The 25757-nt window shown below is 44.6% G+C and overlaps 1 protein-coding gene across 1 annotated transcript in view; it reads right to left on the bottom strand.

Annotated features, from left to right (window-relative positions):
• LOC147682166 (putative pancreatic secretory proteinase inhibitor) overlaps positions 1 to 25757 on the bottom strand; it is a 97591-nt gene that overhangs the window by 2147 nt on the left and 69687 nt on the right. The window contains exon 3 of the mRNA XM_086943566.1: positions 6249 to 6358. Coding sequence (XP_086799692.1) covers positions 6249 to 6358 — 110 coding nt within the window. The remainder of the gene's footprint in view (positions 1 to 6248; positions 6359 to 25757) is intronic.

The following is a 25757-nucleotide window of genomic DNA, read 5'->3' as shown; positions in this document are numbered from 1 at the left end:
CTATTGAATCCCCAAGAAGTGGAGAGGCATCCCTCCACATTCACACACACACTGTGTCTCAAGGAAGCATGTCTCCACCTCCCTGTGCCACCACGCCACCCAGCCCAAAGCTACCTCAGCCGGCCCTCTCTCTCCCAGGTCCAGTCCTCCAACTGGCCCCAACAATCAGCCACCTCCCAGTTCATCTGACAGCCAAGTCTGAGGCAAAGTCCCCCTCCCAAACCTGTCTCTTCCACAGCGGTGCCTGGACTGCCCATTGTTATCCCCTTAGCTGTGTTGCTTGTCATGGCAGTGTACGGTGTTACCCATTCCCTGTACAGGTACTCATGCACACATGTGCCTCCTTTGAAGTATGGACTGGCCACTGGCCTTGCTGTTTGTAACTTTGGGTGCCCATTCCCTGTGCTGGTTCTCATGCACATATGCAACTCCTTTGAACTATGAACTGCCTACTGGCTTTTATCTTGTCTACTTTTGAGGTCTATCTCTGTAATATGTAATAAAGACAGTTGCTCCTGTTGTCTGCTTTGACAATATCCTTGCTAAATAAAAAGTTTTCTTTTTGGGTATGGTTTCATGTGACACATGCTCTGTATGCTACTTTAACAAAGCCAATTGCCTGTTTCAATTTTTCAGGGTTTGCCAGAGGTGAAAGGCACTTTGGTTCTTCTTGACTCTGAGGCTTGAGGGTGCAATGATGGGTGTTTGTGATGATCCACTCTTATCCTAATCATTCTGTAGTCAGGTTTCCTAAATTGTACACATATCATGTTAGGATGCAAGACCAGAACAGGGTTGAATTCTATCCACAGGAAAACTTGTGTGGTGGCCAGGGTCCATCAGATCTGTGTGATCATACTTGATGTGTGAACAGCAGTGTTGACGTGTGGTCATCTTGTAATGGCCTGTCTTCTTAGTCTCACGTGTACATTTGTATGTCTTCACTTGAGTGGTCAAGAAGTGTGAAGGGGGTGACTTGGTCAGTAGTGTTGATGGGTGTGTGCCCCTGCAATGCCAACTGCACACATGTATGATCCAGGAAACGAGTGCCTGTTTGTTTGAATTGTCAGCCATGTGCTTCTGATTGTGGCACATGTAGGAGCTGTGGGTTGAGCACTGTCCCATGCTGCTAAAAGCACACTTCCGACACTTCCCACACCATTTAGGGGTGAAGAATTCCAGGTTTCAGAAAGTAATCTTTTCCTGATGGGCCATCCACCAAATCTCCACTGTGGTATCACGTTTGAAGTCCCACCATGTTTAGGTCGGGTTTTCGGCACAGATTTTTCTTGCCCAGATTTGCTACGAGAAAGCACGGTTTGCCTAGGAAGAAAAACTCGCCAATGGCCATTGAGCTTTTGGATCTCAAAAAAGATTCCTACCCCATTTGGGAGAGCAAGTTTTCTTCTCTTCCCGTTTACTGTTACTATTTTAAGACAAAACATTTAAATATATTACAAAAACAATCCTTCATTCTCACCTTCTCACCCTCCCTTCCAGTATGAATCTCAAAGAAAACTTTGATTTCTACTGTCCGATTTTTATTTATGCACGAATGTCACACCCCGCGCTTCATCTGGCTCAACCACCTCACACCCACTCACACACTGTTTGTGTTAGGGACCCTACCACGACCCCACCAATACAGCCTGAGAAAATTTGAAGCTGAACATGAAGAATAGTGTTGTCACTGCTCCCCACTCCCGTGCACCCATCTCACTAGTCACACTCTCCAACCACTAATGCTTATTCCATTCCATCATTCCGAACTCTATTTCATTTATTCACAGTTGTTGATTGCTACAAACTTTTTTTATTGGAACTCAGGCCTAAATGAATTACTAAAAAAAAACAAGACAGAAAATATTTCAGATATTTAGATATATATGGTCCTCAAAGAACAGAGCAGCTCATTGTATACGGGCAAAAAACCTTTATGCCTTTTCAGCCTCATGAAATATTGCATACCGCAACAAAGAAGGCTGAAATACAACACCATTTAAATTAAGGGAGGAGTTAGTAGATCTTCCTATGGTGATTTGCAGTTTTAAAAGCCAGACTCCTAAAGATAAAAAGATGAGACAGGAGGGGTAGTGTTTCTACATAATTTTAGATAGAGGATCTCTTGTTTTCTAACACTACAATAGTGGGAGGACAGCTGTCACATTTGGTGGGAATAAGGGAACAAGGGAGCGGTCAGGGTGACATGCAGCGTGTATTTGGATGGCCACTTGCTAACCGTCAGTACCATGTTTGTGCTGGCTCACCTGAGGCTTTAGCTGGTAGACTGCCCAACACCTCTCAGACCCCCATGATTGTAAGATTGCATCTGCATTACCTGATTTAAAGGTTCTCACACTTTTGATGTAGATTCCTAAAGACAACATTGTTCTTCTACTCTTCTCCACTTTGCTCCCGAGAGTAGTAATGCTGGACTGTTTTCCAGCATAAATTTCTGTATAACCAGGTATTTTTTCAATGAAGCGTTAGCTTGGAAGGCAGGGACCTTTTCTGCACATTTGAATCCCTGAATCCAGTTTTTTGTTTGCAGGCATACTAATGGTAATGCAAAATGCATTACCTCCTAAATATTAACTGTTTCATATTGTTATGTGCATAATAAAGTCCCCAAAGCCTTCTACATCTTACCTGGTATTTCAGACCCTCTGTGTAACTTATGACACATATTAATTGTACTGTAGTCCAACCTCCCATGTGTTAAGGACCCCCCTTTGCCTTTCACGTGTGGCATCTTCTTTAGATCATATGGCACATTCGCATGAAAAAAAAAATGTACGCATAGTATAGTACGTAGTTTTGTGATCCAAACAGGCCCGGTTCTAGCGGGTGGGCCGGGTGGGCCGGGCCCACCCAAACTTTGGCCTGGCCCACCCAAACATAACCCTTGGCCCTGGCAGTGACGTCAGTAAGGCTAGCAGACTATGGCCACTGCAAGTTAAAACGTTCTTCGAACGTTATCTTTCTTTAGGAGTTGCGTGATTGGGCCTGGGCTCGCACCCCCAATCACGCATCTCCTATTAGGCAGGTGGACTGTGTCCCCGCCGACTCTTGCAGGTACATTAGGGGGACTGCGAAGGGGACAAAGCCTTTCGTTGGAACTGGATTTGTGGATAATTAATTCTTTTCTGCTGGTAAAGAGGAGTTTGTTTTGCCGTTTCGTTTTCCTGACCTTCCTGACCCCTTGAGCTGTTTGTTTAACCATCCGGCTGTGACAGAGTTCGTAAGGAGCAGGTAAGAGAATGTGTGGCTATTGTGTTTTTTACATCTGTGAGAAAGACATACTTAGAACGCCGTGTTTATTTCATTTTCATTTACATCGTGTGTTTAAATCGTTGGTATCATTCATGAGTGGTTCTGCAAGGATGCATGACAACTAAATGTCCAAATAACCTTGGGGATTGTTGATCTTGCTGGAGAGCGTTCTTTTTTTGGTTTGTAGTATTTAAATGCAATAGAACTGTAGTTAACGTGGATAGCTCAGTGGGTTACTGCCTTTGTCACAGAGATCCTTTGATACATAGGACAGTGTGATCAAAGACGTGTATACAAACCAGAATGGTATAATTTTATTTTATTTTTGTATTGCTAGTTAGTTCGAATTTTCCCAGTATTTCATTATTCTAATGTTGCAATACAGAGTTTGGGCCGATATAATTTCTAATCAGTACAGCCAACCACTGGGGTATGCTTTAAATCCTGTGTTTGTGCTTCTCCAGACCCAACCCTCTTAATACATATTGCCCAGCAGCATGGATGAGATGTGATTCCTACACCTGGTAATCTTCATTAGCTTATGTGACATTCCCTATAGGCTGATTTGGATACTTTTATGAATCATTGTGTGTCTGCATAATGTGTGTGTGATGTACAGTACTGTGATACCCTACACTACGAGTAGCGCTATACAAGAAATAAAATGCATATGAGAGAGGGGCTATGGAGTGATGATGGGCTCTGTTGGAGGGTGGCAATGAGGGAATCCGAGGGGGCATCATGAGGGGTGAAGATACGGAGAGATGGAAGGCACTGGTGGAGGTTGTTTGTGAGGGAGTCTGAAGGGGAGGTCATGGGGGAGGGGCTTTGGAGTGATGAGAGGCACTGGTGGAGGGTGGTAGGAAGGGATTCTGAGGAGGCGGCCATGAGGGGGGTTGCTTTTGAGGGATGGGCACTGGTGGAGGGTGGTAGGGAGGGAGTCTGAGGAGGCGGCCATGAGGGGGGTTGCTTTTGAGGGATGGGCACTGGTGGAGGGTGGTAGGGAGAGAGTCTGAGGAGGAGGGCATGAGGGGCACTGGTGGAGGGTGGTAGGGAGAGAGTCTGAGAAGGCGGTCATGAAGGGATTGCTTTGGAGTGATGGGCACTGGTGGAGGGTGGTAGGGAGGGAGTCTGAGGAGGAGGTCATGAGGCAGAGGGGCTTTGGAGTGATGAGGGGCACTGGTGAAGGTTGGTAGGGAGGGAGTCTGAGGAGGAGGTAATGGAGAGGGGCTATGGAGCGCTGAGGGGCACTGGTGGAGGGTGGCAGTGGGGGAGTCTGGGAGGAGGTCATGAGGGGCACTGGTGGAGGGTGGTAGTGGGGGAGTCTGAGGAGGCGGTCATGAGGGGGGTTGCTTTGGAGTGATGGGCACTGGTGGAGGGTGGTAGGGAGGGAGTCTGAGGAGGAGGTCATGAGGCAGAGGAGCTTTGGAGTGATGAGGGGCACTGGTGAAGGGTGGTAGGGAGGGAGTCTGAGGAGGAGGGCATGAGGGGCACTGGTGGAGGGTGGTAGGGAGGGAGTCTGAGGGGGCGGTCATGAGGGGATTGCTTTGGAGTGATGGGCACTGGTGGAGGGTGGTAGGTAGGGAGTCTGAGGAGGAGGTCATGAGGCAGAGGGGCTTTGGAGTGATGAGGGGCACTGGTGAAGGGTGGTAGGGAGGGAGTCTGAGGAGGAGGTAATGGAGAGGGGCTATGGAGCGCTGAGGGGCACTGGTGGAGGGTGGTAGGGAGGGAGTCTGAGGAGGAGGTCATGAGGGGAAGAGGCGACGGAGAGATGAAGGCCAGTGTTGGAGGATGGCAATGAGGGAATCCGAGGAGGGGGAGGTCATGGGGAGGAGCTACGGATAGATAAGGGGCACTGGTGGAGGGTGGCAGTGGGGGAGTCTGGGAGGAGGGTGCCAATGAGGGAATCCGATGAGGTCATGAGGGAGGTGCTTTGGAGCGATGAGGGACACTGGTGGAGGGTGGCAGTGAGGGACTCAGGAGGAGGTCAATGGGGGGAGGGGTTATGGAGCGATGAGGGGCACTGGTGGAGGGCATTTGTGTGGGAGTCTGAGGAGGTGGTCATGGGGATGGGCTTTGGAGTGATGAGGGACACTGGTGGGGGGCAGGTAGGGAGGGAGTCTGATGAGGAGGTCATGACTGAAAGGGGCTAAGGAGAGATGAAGTGCACTGTTGGAGGGTGGTAGTAAAGTTGTCTATCGAGTAAGAGGTCAGTGGTGGGACACCAATAAATACTTTTGCACCGGCGCTATAATAGACCCTGTAATGTTTTTGCTTATTTAATTAGCAGTTGGGTCATTAGGGCCACTGTGTAACATATTTTAAAGTGTGTGCTAATTATATTTACTCTTATATTCAGGGTTTTCAGTTTGAAGGTGATTTTACAAATCTTTTTAGTGGGATTATGGAGAATGAAACCAGGTGGTGCCTGATATGGGGCTGGGGACCAAGGTTAGCTGTGAGTTAAGGTGCACGGTAGAGAGATTGTAGAAAATTGATGATCAGGCCTGGAAGGGAGTGTACTGCAGAGTCTGGGGTCAGATGGAGGTAATAATGAAGAGAGATTCTCTCTGAAGGCTGGCAACGAGGCAGGCTGATTAGTGTTACTTGCCTGATACTCCCACCTCAGAAACCTCCTCTGCCCATCAAAAGGACTTTACATGGGGATCAAAACACTTTTTGAGAGTGTTAACGATTAGAAAGAGATTTGGAAAATAATGGAGGGCCCTGAATCTCCTGTTATCCCCTTCTATCACACGCAGGAGTACATTTTTTTCTATTTGTAGGCTACCTCCAGAAGCGACACATTGAGCCCGCAGTGGCCTACCCAAATGCGCCCTTGGCCCACCCAAACAAAAATTCCTGGAGCCGAGCCTGGATCCAAATGGTAAATGCATGGTTTATTTTACCAAAAATCATGCCGTGGGCTGTTCGGTGTCAAGAGAGAAGAGGTAACAAGAGTTCTAGAATCTTACATTCGTTGAGCGCAGAGCTGGCATTCATTGGCATAGGTCTCTCCGTCAGTACCGCACACTGGTGCGAGATTCAAGGGGCAAATCGAAGCGGCCGACTCAAAACACTCGGGCTGGAAAACAAAACTCCAGTAATGAATAATCATTAACATAATGTAAAAGTAAGCAAATGGTAGAAGACATTATGTCTGTTAATCTTAAAGCGGTACAATCTTGACAATGCTAGCAACTGACAATCATTAACTTGCTGATGTGGACTTTTGAGGTATGGCAACCAAGAAGCTGGAATATAAATACATAAAAGTCGTGCACCGTATTTACTCCTCTCTGGGTTCTGGCACACTCCCCTCTCGGCAAAACACGGAAACACGAAGAGCACCCTGAGCATTCCTGTAACGTGTGCATGTTGTACCTGTTCACTTTACAATGAATTGGTATGGATGCTACAGTGCCTAGTTTAGCTGCAGGTATACATTTTTTCAGACCTGTGGCGAGTTTGCAAAGTGTTCTAGCATGCATAGGGGTACAGGACGCCCATTTGGACTGCATGGTTGAAAAGGATTTTAGTTGTAGTTTGGCCTGCATGGAGATGTTGGGTGAGGTGCATGGGGTTTGTTGATGTGGCCTCAAAATAATGCATCATCACACGCGGAGACACGTACTATATCTAGAAATGTTTAACAAATCAATATACAACACACGCCTTTCAGGGGCAGAAAATCCCAACAGCTTTAAGGATATTAATTGACCTGTAAATAACAACGCACATACAGGATTCACAGTATATATACTTGATTGAACTGAGCGGATAATAAAGCCATTAAAGAGTCTTATTTAAAAGAAAACTAAACAGATATGTGAGGCTTGATGGGCCACAATAAATGTTGCAATTAGCATAATCAAAAATGATAAATTAAGAGATTTGCCGTATGTCAAATATGAGTAACTCACCAAGGGCCATATGTAGGTAGCCCATTTGCGATCGCAATTAGGGCAGTGTGCTATGTAGCACACAAAAACCCACATGCAAAATAAAGAATCACAACATTTGCAATTCCTTAAATGCAATGTTGGAAGCACCCAAACTGTGCGAATTGTGGCTTAAATAATTGCAAAATACCACCAACTTCAGGTTGGTGGTAAATTGCGATTTCTTTGAAAAATGCACTTGTTGGCATTTTTCAAAGTGCCATGTGGTCACATACATGCCGTTGGGCATGTATATGGGGCACATGTGCACACATGTTAATTTCAGGGGTGCAACAGGGTGTCCTATTGACACCTTTGCAACCCTGAAATTCCATTCTCAATTTGCGATTCTCTAATTTAGAATCACAATTTGAGAATGTCTTCCAATTCATTCCTATGGGCCTTCTAGCCCATAGGAATGAATGAGAAGGTATTCCTTATTTGCGAATCTCTATTTGCGATTCCCAAATAAGGAATAATTGGGATTCGCACAAAAATGTGCTAATTCTAACTACATTTCGTTTTGTGATTCTCTAATTGCGTTTCCCAACAAATCGCAATTTGCGAATCGCAAAACAAAAATTACCTACATATGCCTAAATCCTGTGTTTTGTCTGCACTTAAAATGGGAACAGTAAAACTGCAAGTACCACAACACAAAGCTCAAATTCTGGCCTGGATAAACTATTGATGTCTGACATGAAAAAAACTTGAGTTCAGTAAAAGATGCCAGCTTTTCTAATAAAGTGTTGCATTTGCTACACATGGGCTCAGAGGCCCTTCTCTCTGCTTCCCTCTGACAATGTTGATAATACATCGGTGGATATCACATCGGTTTATCTACCTTTCGAATGGGAGAGTGACTCTTTCAATGATATAGCTACGTTTAACTCCAAACCATCCACTCCTCTCTGCAATACTGTTGGTAATGAGCGTAATTAAACAATAATGGGCGTTACTAGTTGTCAGTGCTACATCATTTTGTGGGTTTATTTTATTTATTCATAGGTTTATTTCTTTTACACTTGAAATCAATCACTGCCCAATAAAACTCCACAGTTTTTAATATGTCAACTTGAACTTCCAACTTATTCGATTGGACTGTGAAGGTGGACATTAGTGATTTTAATGTGGCCCCCACTTCCTACCAGACCACTTTAGCATCAAATCCTACAGGTTTGTTGTCTGCTACTACAATTATGTATTGCTAGGGCCAACATCCTCCTTCAAAATTTACCACTGAACATGTTTGCATTAGATTTGCCTCTTTTGCCCATATAGCAAAAATGAAGATGGTTCTTAGACATGGTATTCTATGGCAACCAAATCACTGTTAGTATTTTTCTCTCAGTTAGTGAAGGTTTAGCTTGGGATTTCCACCCAACAATGCCCAGAGTACATTTACAAGAAACTCACCCCTAACCTCTTGTTTTATTTTACTCCACTCACCAGCATAATAGTCCTGAGGCTAGCTTGAATTTTTGGCAGATGCTTTCCCTGAGAGTTAAAACGTATCATCACACCCTTATGTAACATTATATACAGTAATTCAATGTTAAATATTCCCTGGGAAGTAAAAGTATTTTATGATTTGTGCCCTACTGAGTGGCCGGCCCCATGCTGTCTGATCCTCCAGCAAGATGGCACTCACTTTACACACATCGGATGAAAAGTGCTAGTCACCGTCACACATCTATTACATGCCCAGCATTTGCTTTCATAGTGAGCAATGCTTGGTCAATCAGAGCACACATTATTCTCTGTACTCCGTCCCCAGCCATCAATATTTTCCACCTCACTACTTGGAAACATGTATAGATGGATTTGCAGCATGGGTGACAGGAACTAGAAAAAGTGCTATGCGTGAAATGTACTTCTATTCAGGCCAAAAACACGTGAAGAACTTCTAAGGGTCAAAGACAGAAATAAGATACAAAGCATTATATTTCATCCTCCCACAGTATTGCCATATGCTATGAGTGCCCAAGGTGGGCACTGGAGGCATCCACAGGAACAATAAATTACTGGCTCCAACCGACACTCAGTATGGGTGCTACCTTTGGGCTCCCCTCGCATCCCCCACCATTGCCATATAGTGTGCATGCCCTGGTGGGCAACGGGGTTCAAAAATGGGACACCACCAAGCATTTTATTTAATGTTCTGGAGGACTACTGGGAGTGCATCAGCCCAACAAACACATTAAAAATAAAACAGTAAGGGGGTCATTATGATTGCGGTTTTTCCGCATCCTTGGGGCCGGCGGAAGGCACCGCCGGCCCAGAGGATGCGGAAAAACCGCAGCGGACTGACCAAAGACCCACCACCACATTAGGATGGCTGGTGGGTTCTGGTTTCCGTCCGCAGCTTTTCCGCCGCGGTCGGCTTAAACCGCGGCGGAAAAGCTCTAATATGGTGACGGTGTCTTCCAGACACCGTCCACCATATTAGGATGGCCTGTAAATTATGCTTTTCCGCGGCGGGTTTTCCGCCGTAGAAAAGCCTACGGAACTTCACTGCGGGGGCCCGTTGGGGTGGGGGGTGCACATGGGGGGTACCTATAGTACCCCCCTGCATTTGCATGCAGAAAGCGGCAGGCACCGCGCGGTGCCTGCCTCTTACTGCATGCAAATGCAATGCGTGCATTTTTAACATTGCGGCGGGTGCAGCTTGAAGCTCCACCCGCCGCAATGTTAAAAATAGAGGATGTGACCGCAACCCTTGTGGTCACATCCTAATTGCACAGGAGGGAGCTCCGCATGCCATGCGGAGGTTCCCTCCTGCTCTAGGGTCGCGGACGAACGCAAGTCCGTCCGCGATCCTAATGACCCCTCAAGTCTGGGGTCATTGAATCCATGACCCTGGAGAGCTTACCATATTTTTTGCATCACTCTAAAGTGGAGCTGTATGCTATTCAGCTGGAGTGCAGGGACCTCTTGTGGTCACTTTGTGGTATGGAAACATGTTTTTTAAAAAACCCAAGCTTAAAACCATGTTTAATATTTTATTTTGAGTACTGCTTTTTTGAAAATATAATAACTATTATTAAACTACAATCTTTACATAAGGAGCGAGTGATTCGGCCAAACAATGATAGCGTTCCAAGCAGTGCGCTCATATATTGTCCATTTTCTATGTATCCAACCCCCAAAAAAATCCCTAAGTATTCTTGTTTAATTGAAAAGCCAATTTCGAATTTATTCATCAATCCAGTTTTTCAACACAAAGTTACATTATCCAATTTATCAAACCAACTTGTCTAGTCCTACGTGGACATCATCAGGGCTTCTATTATCATGATAATCACATGACTTTAAATACCATGTTGTATGCCCATCCTTCTTCTAGTATCAATCTTTGTTTATTGCAACAGTCAATTACATTCCACGCTTCCTTCTAGCATGTCTCCAACACTGTCCTTCTTTCGTACACCGTTGACGTCCACAGAGAACGGAGGATATATGGGCGCAATGCTTCGCTATCATTATTTGGATGAACACACACTCCTTTTGTATAGATTTCAGTTATTTCTGGGGGCCTAGTGGTGGTGGGACCACTTAAAGTGGAGTGTGATCAGAACTTTGAGAATAAGTATCCCAGAACAGACACCTGTGCGCACTTTGCTTGCCACCCTCGCAGCCAGATTGTGTAAAATTCACTGTTGTTAAACATGCCAATTTATATACATTTGATTATAGTTATTGGTGACTTTTTGACAAAGCCAATAGATCTGTTCTATATAAGTTGAGTGCTAACCACTTTATAAAACCAACAAACCCACTGACACTTTGACAAAGACAATAGATCTGCCTTACTTATATTGAAACCCTTCACATAGTTAGTTTTGCGCAGAGGAGGTTTGGGCAGCCATGGAAAGCTAGACACAGGGCCCGGCCGCGCCAACCCCCACACCATGCACAGCAATGGTCATCTTATTTTAGATTTAAAAAACATTGAAATTCACTGAAAAAAATATTAAAGTGTTTTTTTTCTATTACGCCCAACACTTCGTTTAAGCAAATTCCTCAATTTAAATTGTTAGATGCCTCATCATCAATTTGCCTTACTGCATATTGTTCGAGCCATGATTGAATTAAATTATCATGTGGGGCTAAGTCTTCATTATATACCTGCTCAAAATAGCTAAAAAATGCTTCCTGGATGTCGGAGATATTTTCTGAGATGTATCCCGTATTGCCCAACTGAACCCCTTTGATCATATTCCTGCTTTTCTCTTTTTTTGTTTTCCATGCTAGAAGCTTCTCGCTGGCTTCGCCATCGTAATGGGCGAGAGAACTGGCCTGCCATCGCTTTCTGAGTCTAGAGTCAAGAATCTCTTCCAATTGTAGTTTACATGTTAAAAGTTCTTTCCGAAGATTAACTTCAGTTGGTAAATTTGGAACTAAAAGATCAGACTCTAGCTTGGTAATTTTAGTCTTGATCTCCGATATGATTGCTCTATGTTTCCTATGCCTGGAAGACTGAATAGCAAGAATTATTCCTCTCAAAAATGCTTTATAAGAGTCCCATACAGTTGGGAGTGCTGCTGACCCTAGGTTTGATTCAAAAAACCTTTCCGACTCATCCGTACGTTTTCTTACTACATCTTCCTCAAGCAAGATACTTCTATCCATGGTCCATCTTTTATTACTGGGAGGACCCATGAGTTTCAAAACTAAGAAAACTGACGGATGGTCTGAAATATGTGCTCCAATATGTTTAACTTCATGGACTGCACTGCATAGTTTATCTGCGATTAGGAAGAAATCTAATTTAGATTTATGACCTAGCTTTTTATTATGGAATATGTACTCCTTTTTTTCAACCCATTTTTTCCGCCAGATATCCTTCCAAGCTAACTGATGCATAGCATTTATTAAGAGAGATCTTGTTTTAGGATTATGTGTAGTCTTGAGTTTGTATGTTTTATCCAATTGGGGATTCAAAACTAGGTGAAAATCCCGTGCTAGAATTAAGGGATCATTAAAATCTAAGAGTTCTACCAACAATTCCCTAAGAGGGAGAGGATCATCTAAGTTAGGGCCATAGTATCCTGCAAGTGTAAATTTATGTGAATAATATTTTATTCTTGCTATGACCCATCTTCCTTTTTTATCGACCCTTGATTCTTCCACAGTTATGGCTGGTTTTGCTTTAATTACTATTGCAACCCCCTTGGTGGTAACTTGATGTGAAGTAGATACAACATACTGAATCCATTTCTTACTATTACAAAACTCTCTTAACTCTTGCTCTGTGGAATGCGTTTCCTGCAAAGTAAAGATATGTTCAAATATTGAAATACTCTCTCTCTTCTGGATTTTACTCTCAGGCCATTCAGATTCCAAGTTAAAACCTTGATATATGCCTGCGGAACTGATTTAGCCTGTGACATATTCTCCTAAATAAACGTAAACAATTAAGAGTTCTGATTTGGCGATTTGGACAATTCTTTTGTTGTTTTTCCCACATGCTCCCCACCCAGTGCCCTTCCCACCCCAACTCTGCCCCGCCCCTTCCTTGATCCCTCCCAGTGCTCCCCTGGAGAACCCCCCTTCTTCTTCTTGGCCATACTCATGGTCTTAAGGCTCCCTCCCCAAGGTACCCGGGGTACCAGGATGACTATTGTGCCAAAAATAGGCAAGATAATAAACAAAGAGTAGAGCTAAACAGAAATAAGTCTATTTAGACAGTGTGTTTGGTATTTAAAATTAAAAAACAAAAAAACAAAAGTTCACTACTCTTTCTCCCCTGGCTTACCTCTACAATCCTCCGTTATCAATTTGAGATATGTTTTTGCCTCATCTACTCTTTTAATGGTTTTCATTTTATTCTTGTACATTACTTTTAAGGTTGCAGAAAATTTCAATTGAGCAGTAGCAATAGTTTGCCTAAAGGGGTCTAGTAGTTTACCCACTTCCCACTGTCTAGATGCTGTATTAGAAGAAACATCTGACCAGATCTGGAAGATAAATCCTTCCGCTGAGAGAGAAGTGCTTTTTAAAGCTTTATTAAAGATTTCGTCCTTCAAGATATAAGTCAGAAAATGAACTAAAATCTTTTAAAACCTAGTTTTATTTGGACTTAACCTAAACGGATCTCTGTGGACTCTTTGGATGTCTCTACTTAAATCTTGTTCTGAGACTTCGACAGCCGTGGCCTGTTTGATAAGTTTGACAACAAACGCCTTAATATTGCTCCCTTCCGCCCCTTCCGGGACTTTCAAAAGACGCAGATTGTTCCTTCTCTGTGCATTTTCTATAGATTCCATTTTCTCCTGGTATCCCTGCTCATGCTGCCTTAAATCATCTATTTTCTTCGTATGCTGGTGTGCCAACGACTTTAAATCCGTGACCGTAGTCTCTAGTACAGTTGTTCTTGCCACCAAAGAGTCAAACTTCTCCTCTAACTTCTCACAAAATGATTTTATTTCTTGCTGGTTCTTCTGTGAAACCGCGAAACCGTTTTTCATCTCCTAACTTAAAGAGTTAAGGATTAACAAAACAGATTGGTCATTAAGCGTAGATTCCATGTCCTTGTGCTCACCCTCTGTGGACATACTGCTCCTTGAAGATATAACTCCTGAAATTTGTTCTTGCGCCACAGTCGCTGGTATATCGTTTACAGTAATTCCTGCCATACCGTCCTTATCAGCTTCTGCACTATTTCCTTTTCCGGACATTTCTGGGGTGTGCGTCTTTAAGGTATCCACTTGATCTAAGTCTTGGTCTAGTTCCCTTAGTACAATATATCTGTTAGAACTAAGAAGGCCCTCTGGAAAATCGAAGGCAGTCGGGACCGTTGAGGTAGGTACTAGAGGTCCGGACTTTAACTCTTAGACAGCAGGAATAGGCTTGAAATATGTTTTTAAAGAAGGTGGAGGTTTAGCTCTACAGACTGAATCTTGTACTTCTTGTACTTTAGATTTGTTTTTTGTTGCAGTCTTCTTACTCCGGACTTTATGTTTAGCCGATACAATCGGAGGAGTATCTGTTTGTCCTAAGTGTTTCCCCCTTTTGCTTCTAAGAGTGTATCTGGAAGCTTGCTCACTCTTTAACTCACTGTTAGACATAGGTAATATATCAACTCCCACTAAACTCCCTTCTCCAGAAACCCCCCTTCAGACCTAATACTGTTCTCTCCCCTCAGCTTCGGGCGTCTGTGTACAACTCCAAAGACTAACAGAGCTAAAATACAGAAAATACCGAAGACACGAAAGACACGCTTGGCCCAGCAGCTATATCGGACCCTCAAGCTGTAAAATCCAAAGGCCACCTCCCGCCCGATGCTGGTACTGAGAATGTAAGTGGAGATACCGTAGTCACCGCTTCTCGCATCGAGGAGACACACAGCGTCCCCGAAAGTGATGATTTTATCCCATAGTGACTTCAATAGCAAAAGGAGACGGTACCATGTAGAATGACTCCCCCTTCCTCCACTTTACAGATTCAACGACACAGCTACATCACCCGGGTATCTGAGCCTCCCGGAGCCGCCCGACTAACCGCTCCTGCTAGCCGCCTTGTTCTCCCTTCCCAAAAAAAAAAATATTAAAGTGTTATTATGGTTAGTGTTAGGTTTGAAATTCCCATTCCTGCAACACACTTGTTTCAGACAATATTAGGTTAGTAGTGTGTGGCTAAAAAGATGACATTTGTATTTACATTATGCAACCCACTGAGTTATTCCCGTAATGTGCAGGCTTCAGTTAGCGAGTGTGACTCCATTTTGCATTTCCTAATCCCTATTAGGCTGCTTAGACTGTGCCTGAGTTAGATGCTCTGGGTGCTTTGCCATCGCTGATCAGTGTCACAGTGCGAGTGCTTTCTGTGTAAATTAATATTGTGCTTGGTTCTCCATGATTGGCATATTGGTTTTACGAGTAGATCCCTAGTGATGTGCACTTATTGTGCCAGGGCTGGTAAATAAATAACTACTATTCGGCTTGAAGCCCCTATTGTGCCACCTACATGAGTGGCCCGGGAAAGAAACAAATGATAATTATATATATATTCACAAAAAAAACATAGGTTTCAGGGACATTATAGTTAGTTGGACATTTGACTCATATAAAACCAGAGAAATTGGTGGCTCTATATATATAACTTGAAAAAGCTTGAAAAAGGCTAACGCCGAAACGCGTCGTCCTTGTTCCACGAGTGCACAATAAAGGGTTTGTGCAAAGTTCTCCTGGAGTGTCGTCTCTGTGTCCTTTTAACTAACGGGACTCGGAAGTTGCGAATATATATATATATATATATATATATATATATATATATATATATATATATATATATATATATATCCGTTCCAACTCCTACTCCTCGGCATAGATACCGACTCCACGACGTAGGTACAGACCACAAACACTGCGCTTTTCTCAAATTAAGGGTGGTTTATTGATCTTCTGTCCCCAGCATGACGCGTTTCGGCTGCAACACGGCAGCCTTGATCACATGACTAAAAGAACCAATAAGTGCACTTTATATACTGTGAGTGTCCCCATTAAGACTCAAGTAAAACATAGACATGGAAAAAATACTTCATGAACGGAGATGATGTCTGAGATCCAATTAACAATATACATTGGTCCATAAACAAAAGGCAAAGTAAATTCATATTAATATATACAAATGTAAACACTTGATGAGGTAAATTGATATATTTACACATTATTTACAAAATATATCCTTTCATACTATTACCTATGGATTAAAGTACATTGCCCATCAAATCCATGACTCACTCCATATTATGAATCTATAGTCTCAAATTGATACAAAAGTCTCAATTTACAGGGAACGTGCAAAATATGCTATTTCAAAAGGTGCAAAAAATAGTGCTGATGTGCAAAATTGTGCTTGATAAAACCGAGTATCCTACTCAAATATATACGGGGAGTACAATGGTGATGGCACGTTGATTAATTCTCTATTTATGAAGAGTTACATGCCACCCACTAACAGAAGTGAATGCATAGGACAATATTAGCAACGCTGAAAACCAAATTAGACACAGCTTGTAATATAGCAAATTGGAAACATTATGGCATAGTGCCCAATACATGATAAAATGCTAGCTGGGAGAGATACGGGGTCAAACAGTGGTATAACATCTAGAAAATATTATGGCATAGTGCCCTTTCCATGCTTCGTGGACAGCTTGAAGGGATACGGGGTCTTACAGGGGTACCCAAAGCTTATAGACAGAATATCCATTCATGTCCACTCGGTGTGCAATTTATCAGGTTCTTCTACCCCTGCCCCTGCCCAAATGGATATATATATATGCTCGTTCTCCCTCGCAAACCAAGAAAGGCGCCGCACTCACAGGTGAGGATTCAAATATTTATTTATCAGAAAGCGGGACGCGTTTCGGCGTAAGCCTTCCTCGACTGCTATAAAAACATTAGATAAAGCATTGCCATTTTATATTTTGTTCCGGTGTGCGTCATGGCGTAATTCATCAACATAAACAACGGACAATTAAATTTTCGTGAATCAAGCGTCAGCGCCATTACATAGTGTGCAGTAATATTAGGCTACTTACCTTATTTACAATTTCAAGATGCTTTGTTAAGTATCTATTATTATGCCCTGGAAGAGAATATCAATTATAAATGCTTTCTTGACTCATTTAGTTTCATGTTCACATTTAATATCATGTTAAACATTAAAAAGTAATTAAATAATGATAATGTTATCTCACATGATTGGATGAGGGAAAAATTATTAAGCCCTGGATGGGCATGCTTGAATCAATGATCCCTAAATATGTAATTAATCATTTTACTTTTCAGCCTGATCCTTCATCCTAAAAACTAATTAATAAAGTAATTGGAATAATACTAGAACCGCAAATTAATATACTAAACAACACATCATTTGAGAATGAGACAATGATATAATCAGTTTCTGCGTTTTCACAATAACTCTATTGTTTAAACTAAATGTATTGATAACTCCTCTTCCGTGTTCAGACCTCCTGGATTTTTTGTTTGGAGACCTATTATGTACCATGATTCAAATTTTCTTAGCCGGAGTTCACAATTCCCTCCTTTTTCAGTGTATGGTATATGATCAATGCAAAAGAATTTTAACAAATTCTTATTGCTTGAATGGCATTCAGCAAAATGCCTAGCAATAGGATATGTTGGATCTCTCTTTTCAATTGCTCTAGCATGTTCGAGGATTCTCTTTTAAGTAGGATTGATCGTACTACCTATGTACCATAAGTTACATGGACATATTAGTACGTAAACACAGAATGGTGTATTACAAGTAAGACATTTAATGATTTTCCTTTCTTTTTTGGAACCTGGTAATGGGTGTGTTATTCTCTTCCTACTGTGTCTGCAGGCTTTACATTAAGTACTTGGAAAAAATACCATTAAATCACTGATCCTTGGATTCTTTTTCACTTGTTCCAAGGCACTATGGGTCAAATTGTCTTTTAGCAATCTACACCTCCTATAAGTTATTTTAGGATAGTTAGACAAATCTTGTCCTATAACTGGGTCAGTTTGCAAAATATGCCAGTTGTGTCTTACAATTTTTGCAATGTTGTGTTTCTAACTAGTATAAGTTATGATTATTTGTGTATGGGCTATGCCGGAAACCTCAGGTATCTTGTCTTTCTCTTTTAGAGGGCACGTTTAAGTGTTGAGTCTGGTAGGTTTCTTGAATAACCTCTTCTTTCAAACCTTTTGATGGCTTCTGTGGCAGCTTTGTTAAAATCTGTTTCTCTTGTGCAATTTATTTTCAGCCTTAGAAGTTCTCCATATGGTATACTTGTTTTTAAGGGAACTGGGTGGCTTCTACTGGCTTCTAAGATTAAGTTCCCAGCCGTTGGTTTATGGAACAGGGAAGTGCAGATTTTATTGTTGACAACAAACACTTTTAAGTCAAAAAAGTTAACCTCCTTGAGGTTTATTTCTCTAATAAAATGTAAGTTAACCTCATTGTCATTCAGGACTTCAATATATTTCTCTGCCTCTGTTCTTGGACCTTGCCATAAAATGAAAAGGTCATTTATATAGCGGTGCCACCCTACTATACTAGAGACCCATTCTTGGTTATTGTCAGCCCAGGCCACCTGCTTCTCCCACCAGCCCACAAATAAATTTAAGTAGCTGGGGGCGATAAAGGTTCCCATCGCAGTCCCTTTAAGTTGTAAATACAGCTGCTGCTGAAAGAGAAAAATTTTGTTACAGAGACAAAATCTCAAAAATTAAAGGAGCATTTGGCTATGTTCTGCCCATTCTAGTGATCTGCCCTTTAAAAAGTACTTGACCGCTTGCAGTCCTTGTTCGTGATTAGCACTAGTATATAAGCTAGTAATGTCCATTACTATCATGAGCATATCATCTTCCCAATTGATATGAGATATTGTTCTTACAAAATCAGTGGTATCACAGATATAACATGACAGAGTCTTTACAAGGGGTGCCAGGAAAACATCGATAAATTGGGACATATGTTCTGTCAAACTGCCAATTGAAGAAATGATTGGATGGCCTGGTGGCTTACTTGTATGTTTATGTATTTTTGGTAAGTGGTAAAATGTCAGTGTTAGTGGGTCTGAGCTATTGAGAAACTTTGTTTCTTCTTGATCCAGCATCCCTATGCTGGACCACTTATTAATAAGTTCTTGATGTTCCACAATGCTCTCATTGCATCTTTCTTTTGTGATCTTGACATAACTAATAGGACTGGAGAGTTGACGGAGGGCTTCCATCACATAGTAGTCTCTGGTTAGTAAGAATATATTTCCCCCTTTGTCTGATGCTTTTCAAAATATAGAGTTGTCCTTTTGTAAACTAACAATGGCATTTCTCTGGTCAATCGTCAAATTAGGTCTCAATTGATTTTCTCTGGTCCATTTAGACTTTTTCACACTCAGTTGCTCTAATTCTAATTTGACTGCTTCTTCAAAAGCATCAATTTGATCAAATGGTGTATTGGGGTGAATGTTGATTTAGTTTTCAATCCTGATTTTTCTATCTTTTGATGGAACCCATAGCTTTCTATACTGGTTATCTCTTGTGATTCTGAGACTGTGTCTTCCTCTGCTAGGGTTTAAATCTTCTCCAGTCAATCCTTCTCTCAAATTTAATGATTCCCCACTTTGATTAATCTCTTAAATACGACTAGTTTCTCCTTGCATCTTAAAGAATTTATGATATGGCTGAGATACCCGCCACCCCCTCTCAACACAATCATCCCCAAGAATTGGGAAACCGGAAACAGTTCTTGAACTTTTGGAAGGCGGGAAGGGAGTTACCCTTCCCGGCCGTATTTATTAAAATATGAAACAAAATTAAAACATTAAAATAACAGTTTCATATTATGTACAATTTCATTTCCACATTACGATGTTTGGCTAACCTTAACAGATCTCTAATACAAAGGTTCTCCTAGCCGAATTAACATCCTACAAAACATTTGACTTGAAATTGTACATCCTAACGTTAAGGGCCAACGGCAAGGTCGTAACCGGTGTCAGATCCCTAAACCAGAAATAACCCCCTCACTTGTGAGAGGAGCGACCGCACAGAGGCGTACCTCAAGTGCATCTACCAATTTCCCTTTGTACTTGACGGGGGCCCCAATAAACTCGACGCCATTTAACGGTCGTTCGAGGACTCGTGTGAGGTGTCTAAAAGGTTGCGTAAACCCCTTCCCGCACCCCACACAACTTACCCATCTGCCGTCGCAGATGTCCTGGCCCCGGGAAATTCCCCAGGAGGGGCCGTAGCCCCTCCTATCCAGGAAGGGGCCTTGACCACCTTTCCTTTCCTTCCGGCGGCCTCTCCTTAGACAGGACCGCCTCCCCGTTGAGGGGCCAATTGGCCACCTCCCCCGAGCGCTCCCATCCGTAATGGGTGACGCCCCCTCATAGGGATCTTCGAATTACTGCTCACCGATCATGACCTTGCTTACCGCCCGACCAAAATAAATACGACAGTTCTACCTAAGTTACTAAGATTACAAAGCAAACATCACTTATTATCAAGCGTAAATACTGATCAATCCTTGTCCCAAATTACTTTATTTGCAAAACATACTGAAAATAACCAATCTTTATTGCATCTTAAGAAATTTCACGACAATCATCACAACCTGTAAGAAAACAGAGAAAACAAAAAGATACTATGTCAACTGTATTCACAACGAATCGCTGTCCTCAGGGGCTGGTGGGTGGGTCAAAATTGGCTCTTCGTTCCGTCTCGAGCTCACGTGCAGCGGGGAGGTGCAGCTTCAGAGCACAGGAACAAGAGGATGCTTTCTTGGCTTCCGCTCCTTTTATCCGTCTTCAGGGCGGGCGTAAACCCGCCCTCGCCTGCCTCCGAGGGCGTGGCCGGCCGCGTCGGTGTCTAGGCCAGCCCACTCTAGGGCGGGAAAAAGGCGCGCCCCGGCTACGCCGCTTCGGGCATACCAGCCGAGACTCGCCTCCCGCCCAAGATGGCTTCCCGGGGGGATCGTGGTACTCCACCATACGTTCGGGGGGACCGAATGGTCGCCCCTTTCCATATGGCTGAGATACCCGCCACCCCCTCTCAACACAATCATCCCCAAGAATTGGGAAACCGGAAACAGTTCTTGAACTTTTGGAAGGCGGGAAGGGAGTTACCCTTCCCGGCCGTATTTATTAAAATATGAAACAAAATTAAAACATTAAAATAACAGTTTCATATTATGTACAATTTCATTTCCACATTACGATGTTTGGCTAACCTTAACAGATCTCTAATACAAAGGTTCTCCTAGCCGAACTAACATCCTACAAAACATTTGACTTGAAATTGTACATCCTAACGTTAAGGGCCAACGGCAAGGTCGTAACCGGTGTCAGATCCCTAAACCAGAAATAACCCCCTCACTTGTGAGAGGAGCGACCGCACAGAGGCGTACCTCAAGTGCATCTACCAATTTCCCTTTGTACTTGACGGGGGCCCCAATAAACTCGACGCCATTTAACGGTCGTTCGAGGACTCGTGTGAGGTGTCTAAAAGGTAGCGTAAACCCCCTCCCGCACCCCACACAACTTACCCATCTGCCGTCGCAGATGTCCTGGCCCCGGGAAATTCCCCAGGAGGGGCCGTAGCCCCTCCTATCCAGGAAGGGGCCTTGACCACCTTTCCTTTCCTTCCGGCGGCCTCTCCTTAGACAGGACCGCCTCCCCGTTGAGGGGCCAATTGGCCACCTCCCTTGAGCGCTCCCATCCGTAATGGGTGACGCCCCCTCATAGGGATCTTCGAATTACTGCTCACCGATCATGACCTTACCGCCACAGGCCAGATAGTTGACCGGCTATCCGGACCCCCCACAAAACACTCCTACCTAAAGGTCATGCTGTAAACTCCTTAACCATGCTATGAAGTCTCCTATGAGTAACTCGTTCCCCACCCGGGACAAATGAACACCGTCCCCCAAATACATACTGTCCCCTTTGATACAACCATGCGAAACAGAATGCAGTGTATTTGAACGAAACAATCTACTCACTTTGTTATTTATCTTCCTTACTGAATGAGTTAATGCAGTAACCGAAATAGCCCCCCGCCACACTTTCCGTGGGATCATATGGGACCATGCAATTGTGCACCCTGGAACTCTCCTTGCCAACCAACTTACTGTGGAAAGCATTGCCTCAAGAAGAAGTCGTCTACCAGTGGCCACCAGATCGTTTCCCCCAAGATGGACTATGATTATAGACGGCGGTGACCTTGTCCGCTCTAACAAACCCTCAAAAAAGAATTGAAACTGGTCAATACAGAGCCCGCCCTTTCCGTAGAAGGACACCCTGTACCCGTATTCCCCAGCCACGTGAATCATATCACCTGCTTTGAATACGTCCGCGGCACGCCTCACATATGAGTGGCCCACGACCCACACCTCCTTATTCGCAGACGGTGATTTCTGACCGCTGATCCCCAGGAGTCGGGTCGACTGTACAGTCCGCCCCGCTTCGTAAGCTTGCGTAACTGAAAATCAAACAGAAACAAGAAGCGTGAGTATATCATTACAGCTTCACAACATGTGCAACCGCACATACCTTTTATAACAGTTCGAGGACCAACGCCCCACAAGTTTTACTTGTTCCACACTCAGACCCCTGGCTGTAGCCTCAGTAGCAGCCCCTATCCGAAAGGAATGGGTCCCGAACTCGCCGGGGTTCAAGCCCGCGGCCGAAATCGACATCGCAAGCACCCTCTGGAACTGAAACCTCGTCAGTGGGGTGGCGTCAGCGTGTCTCAAGAAGGTCCCCCCCCATGCTGCAACCCTCTGCGCCAAATATTCCTCTATGCATACCACAGGGCACATGGAAGACCCGGGGATCCTCTGCATGATTACACAGTCCCCGATTGCACCTTGATCGGATTTGGACCTAACAAATGAGACCGTCATCGTCTCCCCCCTGACCTGAATGTGCTCCCGGCACAATCCCCCCATCGTATCCCTCTTGTTCTTCGCCACTAGTTCGCTTACCCGCATAGCCCCATGGAATGCTAGCGCAAATGCGGCTCGGAATAACACAGTTTCATACTGGGATGAACATGTTGAAGGGAGTACGGAGGATGACAGGGCCAACCTATCCAGACCTATCGGGTGCCTCTCATCCACTCTGCGACCCTCAAGGCGTTGCCACCCACGTAGCGCTTTCTGCACAACGAAAGACGCTGTCGGGTCCTGGATCCCATGAGCCTTTGCCATAAAGGCAATGGCGGCCCGATGCCTCTGGGCCGTAGCTACTGATTTGCCTGCCTGATGTAAAGAGAGCAGAAATTGTACTACAAACTCTTCCTGACCCCAAAACTCTCCCCTAGCAGTACCCAAAAAGGCCCAATAGGAACGGAACGCCCCTTCATATGCCTTCCTCGTCCTGGGTGCTAAACTCTCTCCCACGAGGTTTTGTAGTTCGGGGCACCGAGAGACCAGAGAGCTTCGGGAAAGGGTGCCGCCACCGGGTCCGCTGTGGGCAGAAAACCCCAGAAGGCCTGCATATGGAAACGAGAAAGCGCATCAGCCGCTTGGTTCATCACCCCCGGCACATGTCTTGCCCTAAACAGTACATTCAGTTGCATGCATAACAACACAATCTCCTTGAGCAGTCTCAGAATCAATCTGCATCGTGCTGCCTGACTATTGATACACTCAACGACGGTCATGTTATCAGACCAGAACACCACAGAGTGATCACGGAAACCCCCGGGCCACGTTTTCAGGGCCACCAAAATAGGAAAAAGTTCGAGAAAAGCAATGTTACTCGTCAACCCGTACTCATGCCACCATGACGGCCATTTTTGAGCCGACCATCGTGTACCAAATATGGCACCAAAACCTATACTCCCCGCCGAATCTGTCCAAAGGCCCAGCTCCTCGGAGGACACCGCTGGTTTGTTCCAGACAATTCGACCATTGAAATCCGCCAGAAATGCCAACCAAATGCGCATGTCCTGGCGAACCTCTGCCGAGAGTCTCGTGCTGTGATGTCCTTCCTTCAGGCCAACCATGGCTTGTGCAATCGAGCGGGAAAAGGGGCGCGCCATTGGTATCACTCTTAGGGCAAAATTCAACTGACCCACCACCCGTTGTAATTGATGCAGGTTTACTTTTGTTGCACGAATACATGTCTCAAGGGATAACCTGAATTTCAACACCTTCTCCTTGGGTAATCGAAAACAACCTTCCACCAAGTCGAGCTCGATCCCCAGAAACTCGATCAAGGTCGAGGGCCCCACAGTCTTACCTGGCGCCAATGGCACACCAAATCGATTCATTAAGAGACAAAATTCTTGTAAAGCCTGTCCACACTCAGGATCCCCGGCTGCCCCCAAAAACAGAAAGTCATCGAGATAGTGCATAACATGTTGAAAACCTGTCTTCCTTGTGAATACCCACTGCAGAAAACAACTGAACTTCTCGAAATAGGCACATGAAATCGAGCACCCCATTGGCATACATCTATCCATGTAATAGCGACCCTGAAACATGAAACCAAGAAGACGCTGATCGTCTGGGTGTACCGGGAGCAACCGGAACGCTGACTCGATGTCTGATTTTGCCATCAGCGCCCCGGGCCCCAGGCGATTCAACATGGCTACGGCCTCATCGAAAGATGCATACCGCACTGAACACACTTCCGGGTCTATCGCGTCATTCACGGAAAGACCACGTGGGGCTGACAAGTTATGTATCAGCCGAAACTCACCCGGGTCCTTCTTGGGGACCACCCCTAGAGGGGAACAAACAAAGTTAACAACCGGTGGCAAATCGAATGGACCGGCAACACGACCTCGAGTCACCTCCTTCCCAATCTTTACCTGTACCACCGCCGCGTGCTGCAAGACCGACAGTTGATTCTTACAGTTTGCCACACCCTGAAAATCCCCCACTGGGATGCGGAAACCATATGAGAACCCGTTTCGCAACACCCCAGCGGAAGCATGATCCGGGTATTCGTTGAGCCAAGGAATCATTGCCATGGTATCAATCGGGGTAGGTAAAGGCACCCCTCGGACTATATCAGACCTGTTTGGCGCCTCCCTTACCACCGTTATCACCCGTTTTGGCTCTGCACAAGGACTCAGGATGGGATGGCTGCCCACACCCCCCACACTCATGTCTGAATTTGCATGACCCCTGGGGCCTCGTACATTTCCCTCTGTTAAAATTCCAACAGATCCCCCTTTTCCCTGTGTTGCCACTCGTTTTCGAGTGGTACTCATTACCTGCACCCGTCCGAAAGGGCGTCCCAGAGTTTTGGCGGGAAGATTCTCCTCCGTTACTCCCTACCAATGGTACCTTCAACATTCCTGTACTCTCCATTTTTTGCCATGACACGGAGTCGTAACAATCCCAAGTCAACAATGGGTTGTGTTCCTTAGCTTTTCTAAAAAGATTGTCATAGCAGAACCACTGATTGCCCCCATATGCCACAAAATACTCCATAATACGTGACTGATAAATGGGTAACTCGGTCAGCAACTCGGGCCTGCGCTCGCCCATGATGGAGGTAAATATGCCCCACGCTCTGCCCCAAGTACCAATGTTCTCGTCAACCTTAAAGGCGGCCATTTTTGCGCGCCAAACACTCGGATGCATGAGCTCCTTTTGGCTCTTCACATGCTCTATCTCGTAATGGTCGGTAAGCAATGAAAACATGTTTACATACTTATCCGCCCAAATCAATTCCTTAATTTCTAGTGGGACATGCTGGGCAATCTTCTCCCTTCGAGAAGGTACAGACCCCTCCCCCGCAATCGGCAATGGCCGCTTACCTGAAGTAGACCCCGTGCTTGTCGCCGAACTTGGGCCTGCTGTACTCCCAGCCGCCGGAACCTGTGGGAGAACAGAAGATGTTGCCTTCGCAGCCTCCCTAGATTCCTGCAGTTGCCTCATTACTGCCCGGGCGTCGTCAGCCGTGGCGCCCTCGCTGTCTTTTCCCAACCACGCTGCCAATTGTGCCGCTAACTCGGGGGGCATATCCTCCCTGTTCACGGGGGTGACCACCACAGGAATTGGATTCCCCTCTTTCGGCAC

Source organism: Lissotriton vulgaris, chromosome 11, assembly GCF_964263255.1.
Source record: "Lissotriton vulgaris chromosome 11, aLisVul1.2, whole genome shotgun sequence".
NCBI lineage: Eukaryota > Metazoa > Chordata > Amphibia > Caudata > Salamandridae > Lissotriton > Lissotriton vulgaris.
The sequence above is the reverse complement of the archived record's forward strand: the minus strand, read 5'-3'. Positions and strand labels throughout refer to the sequence as shown.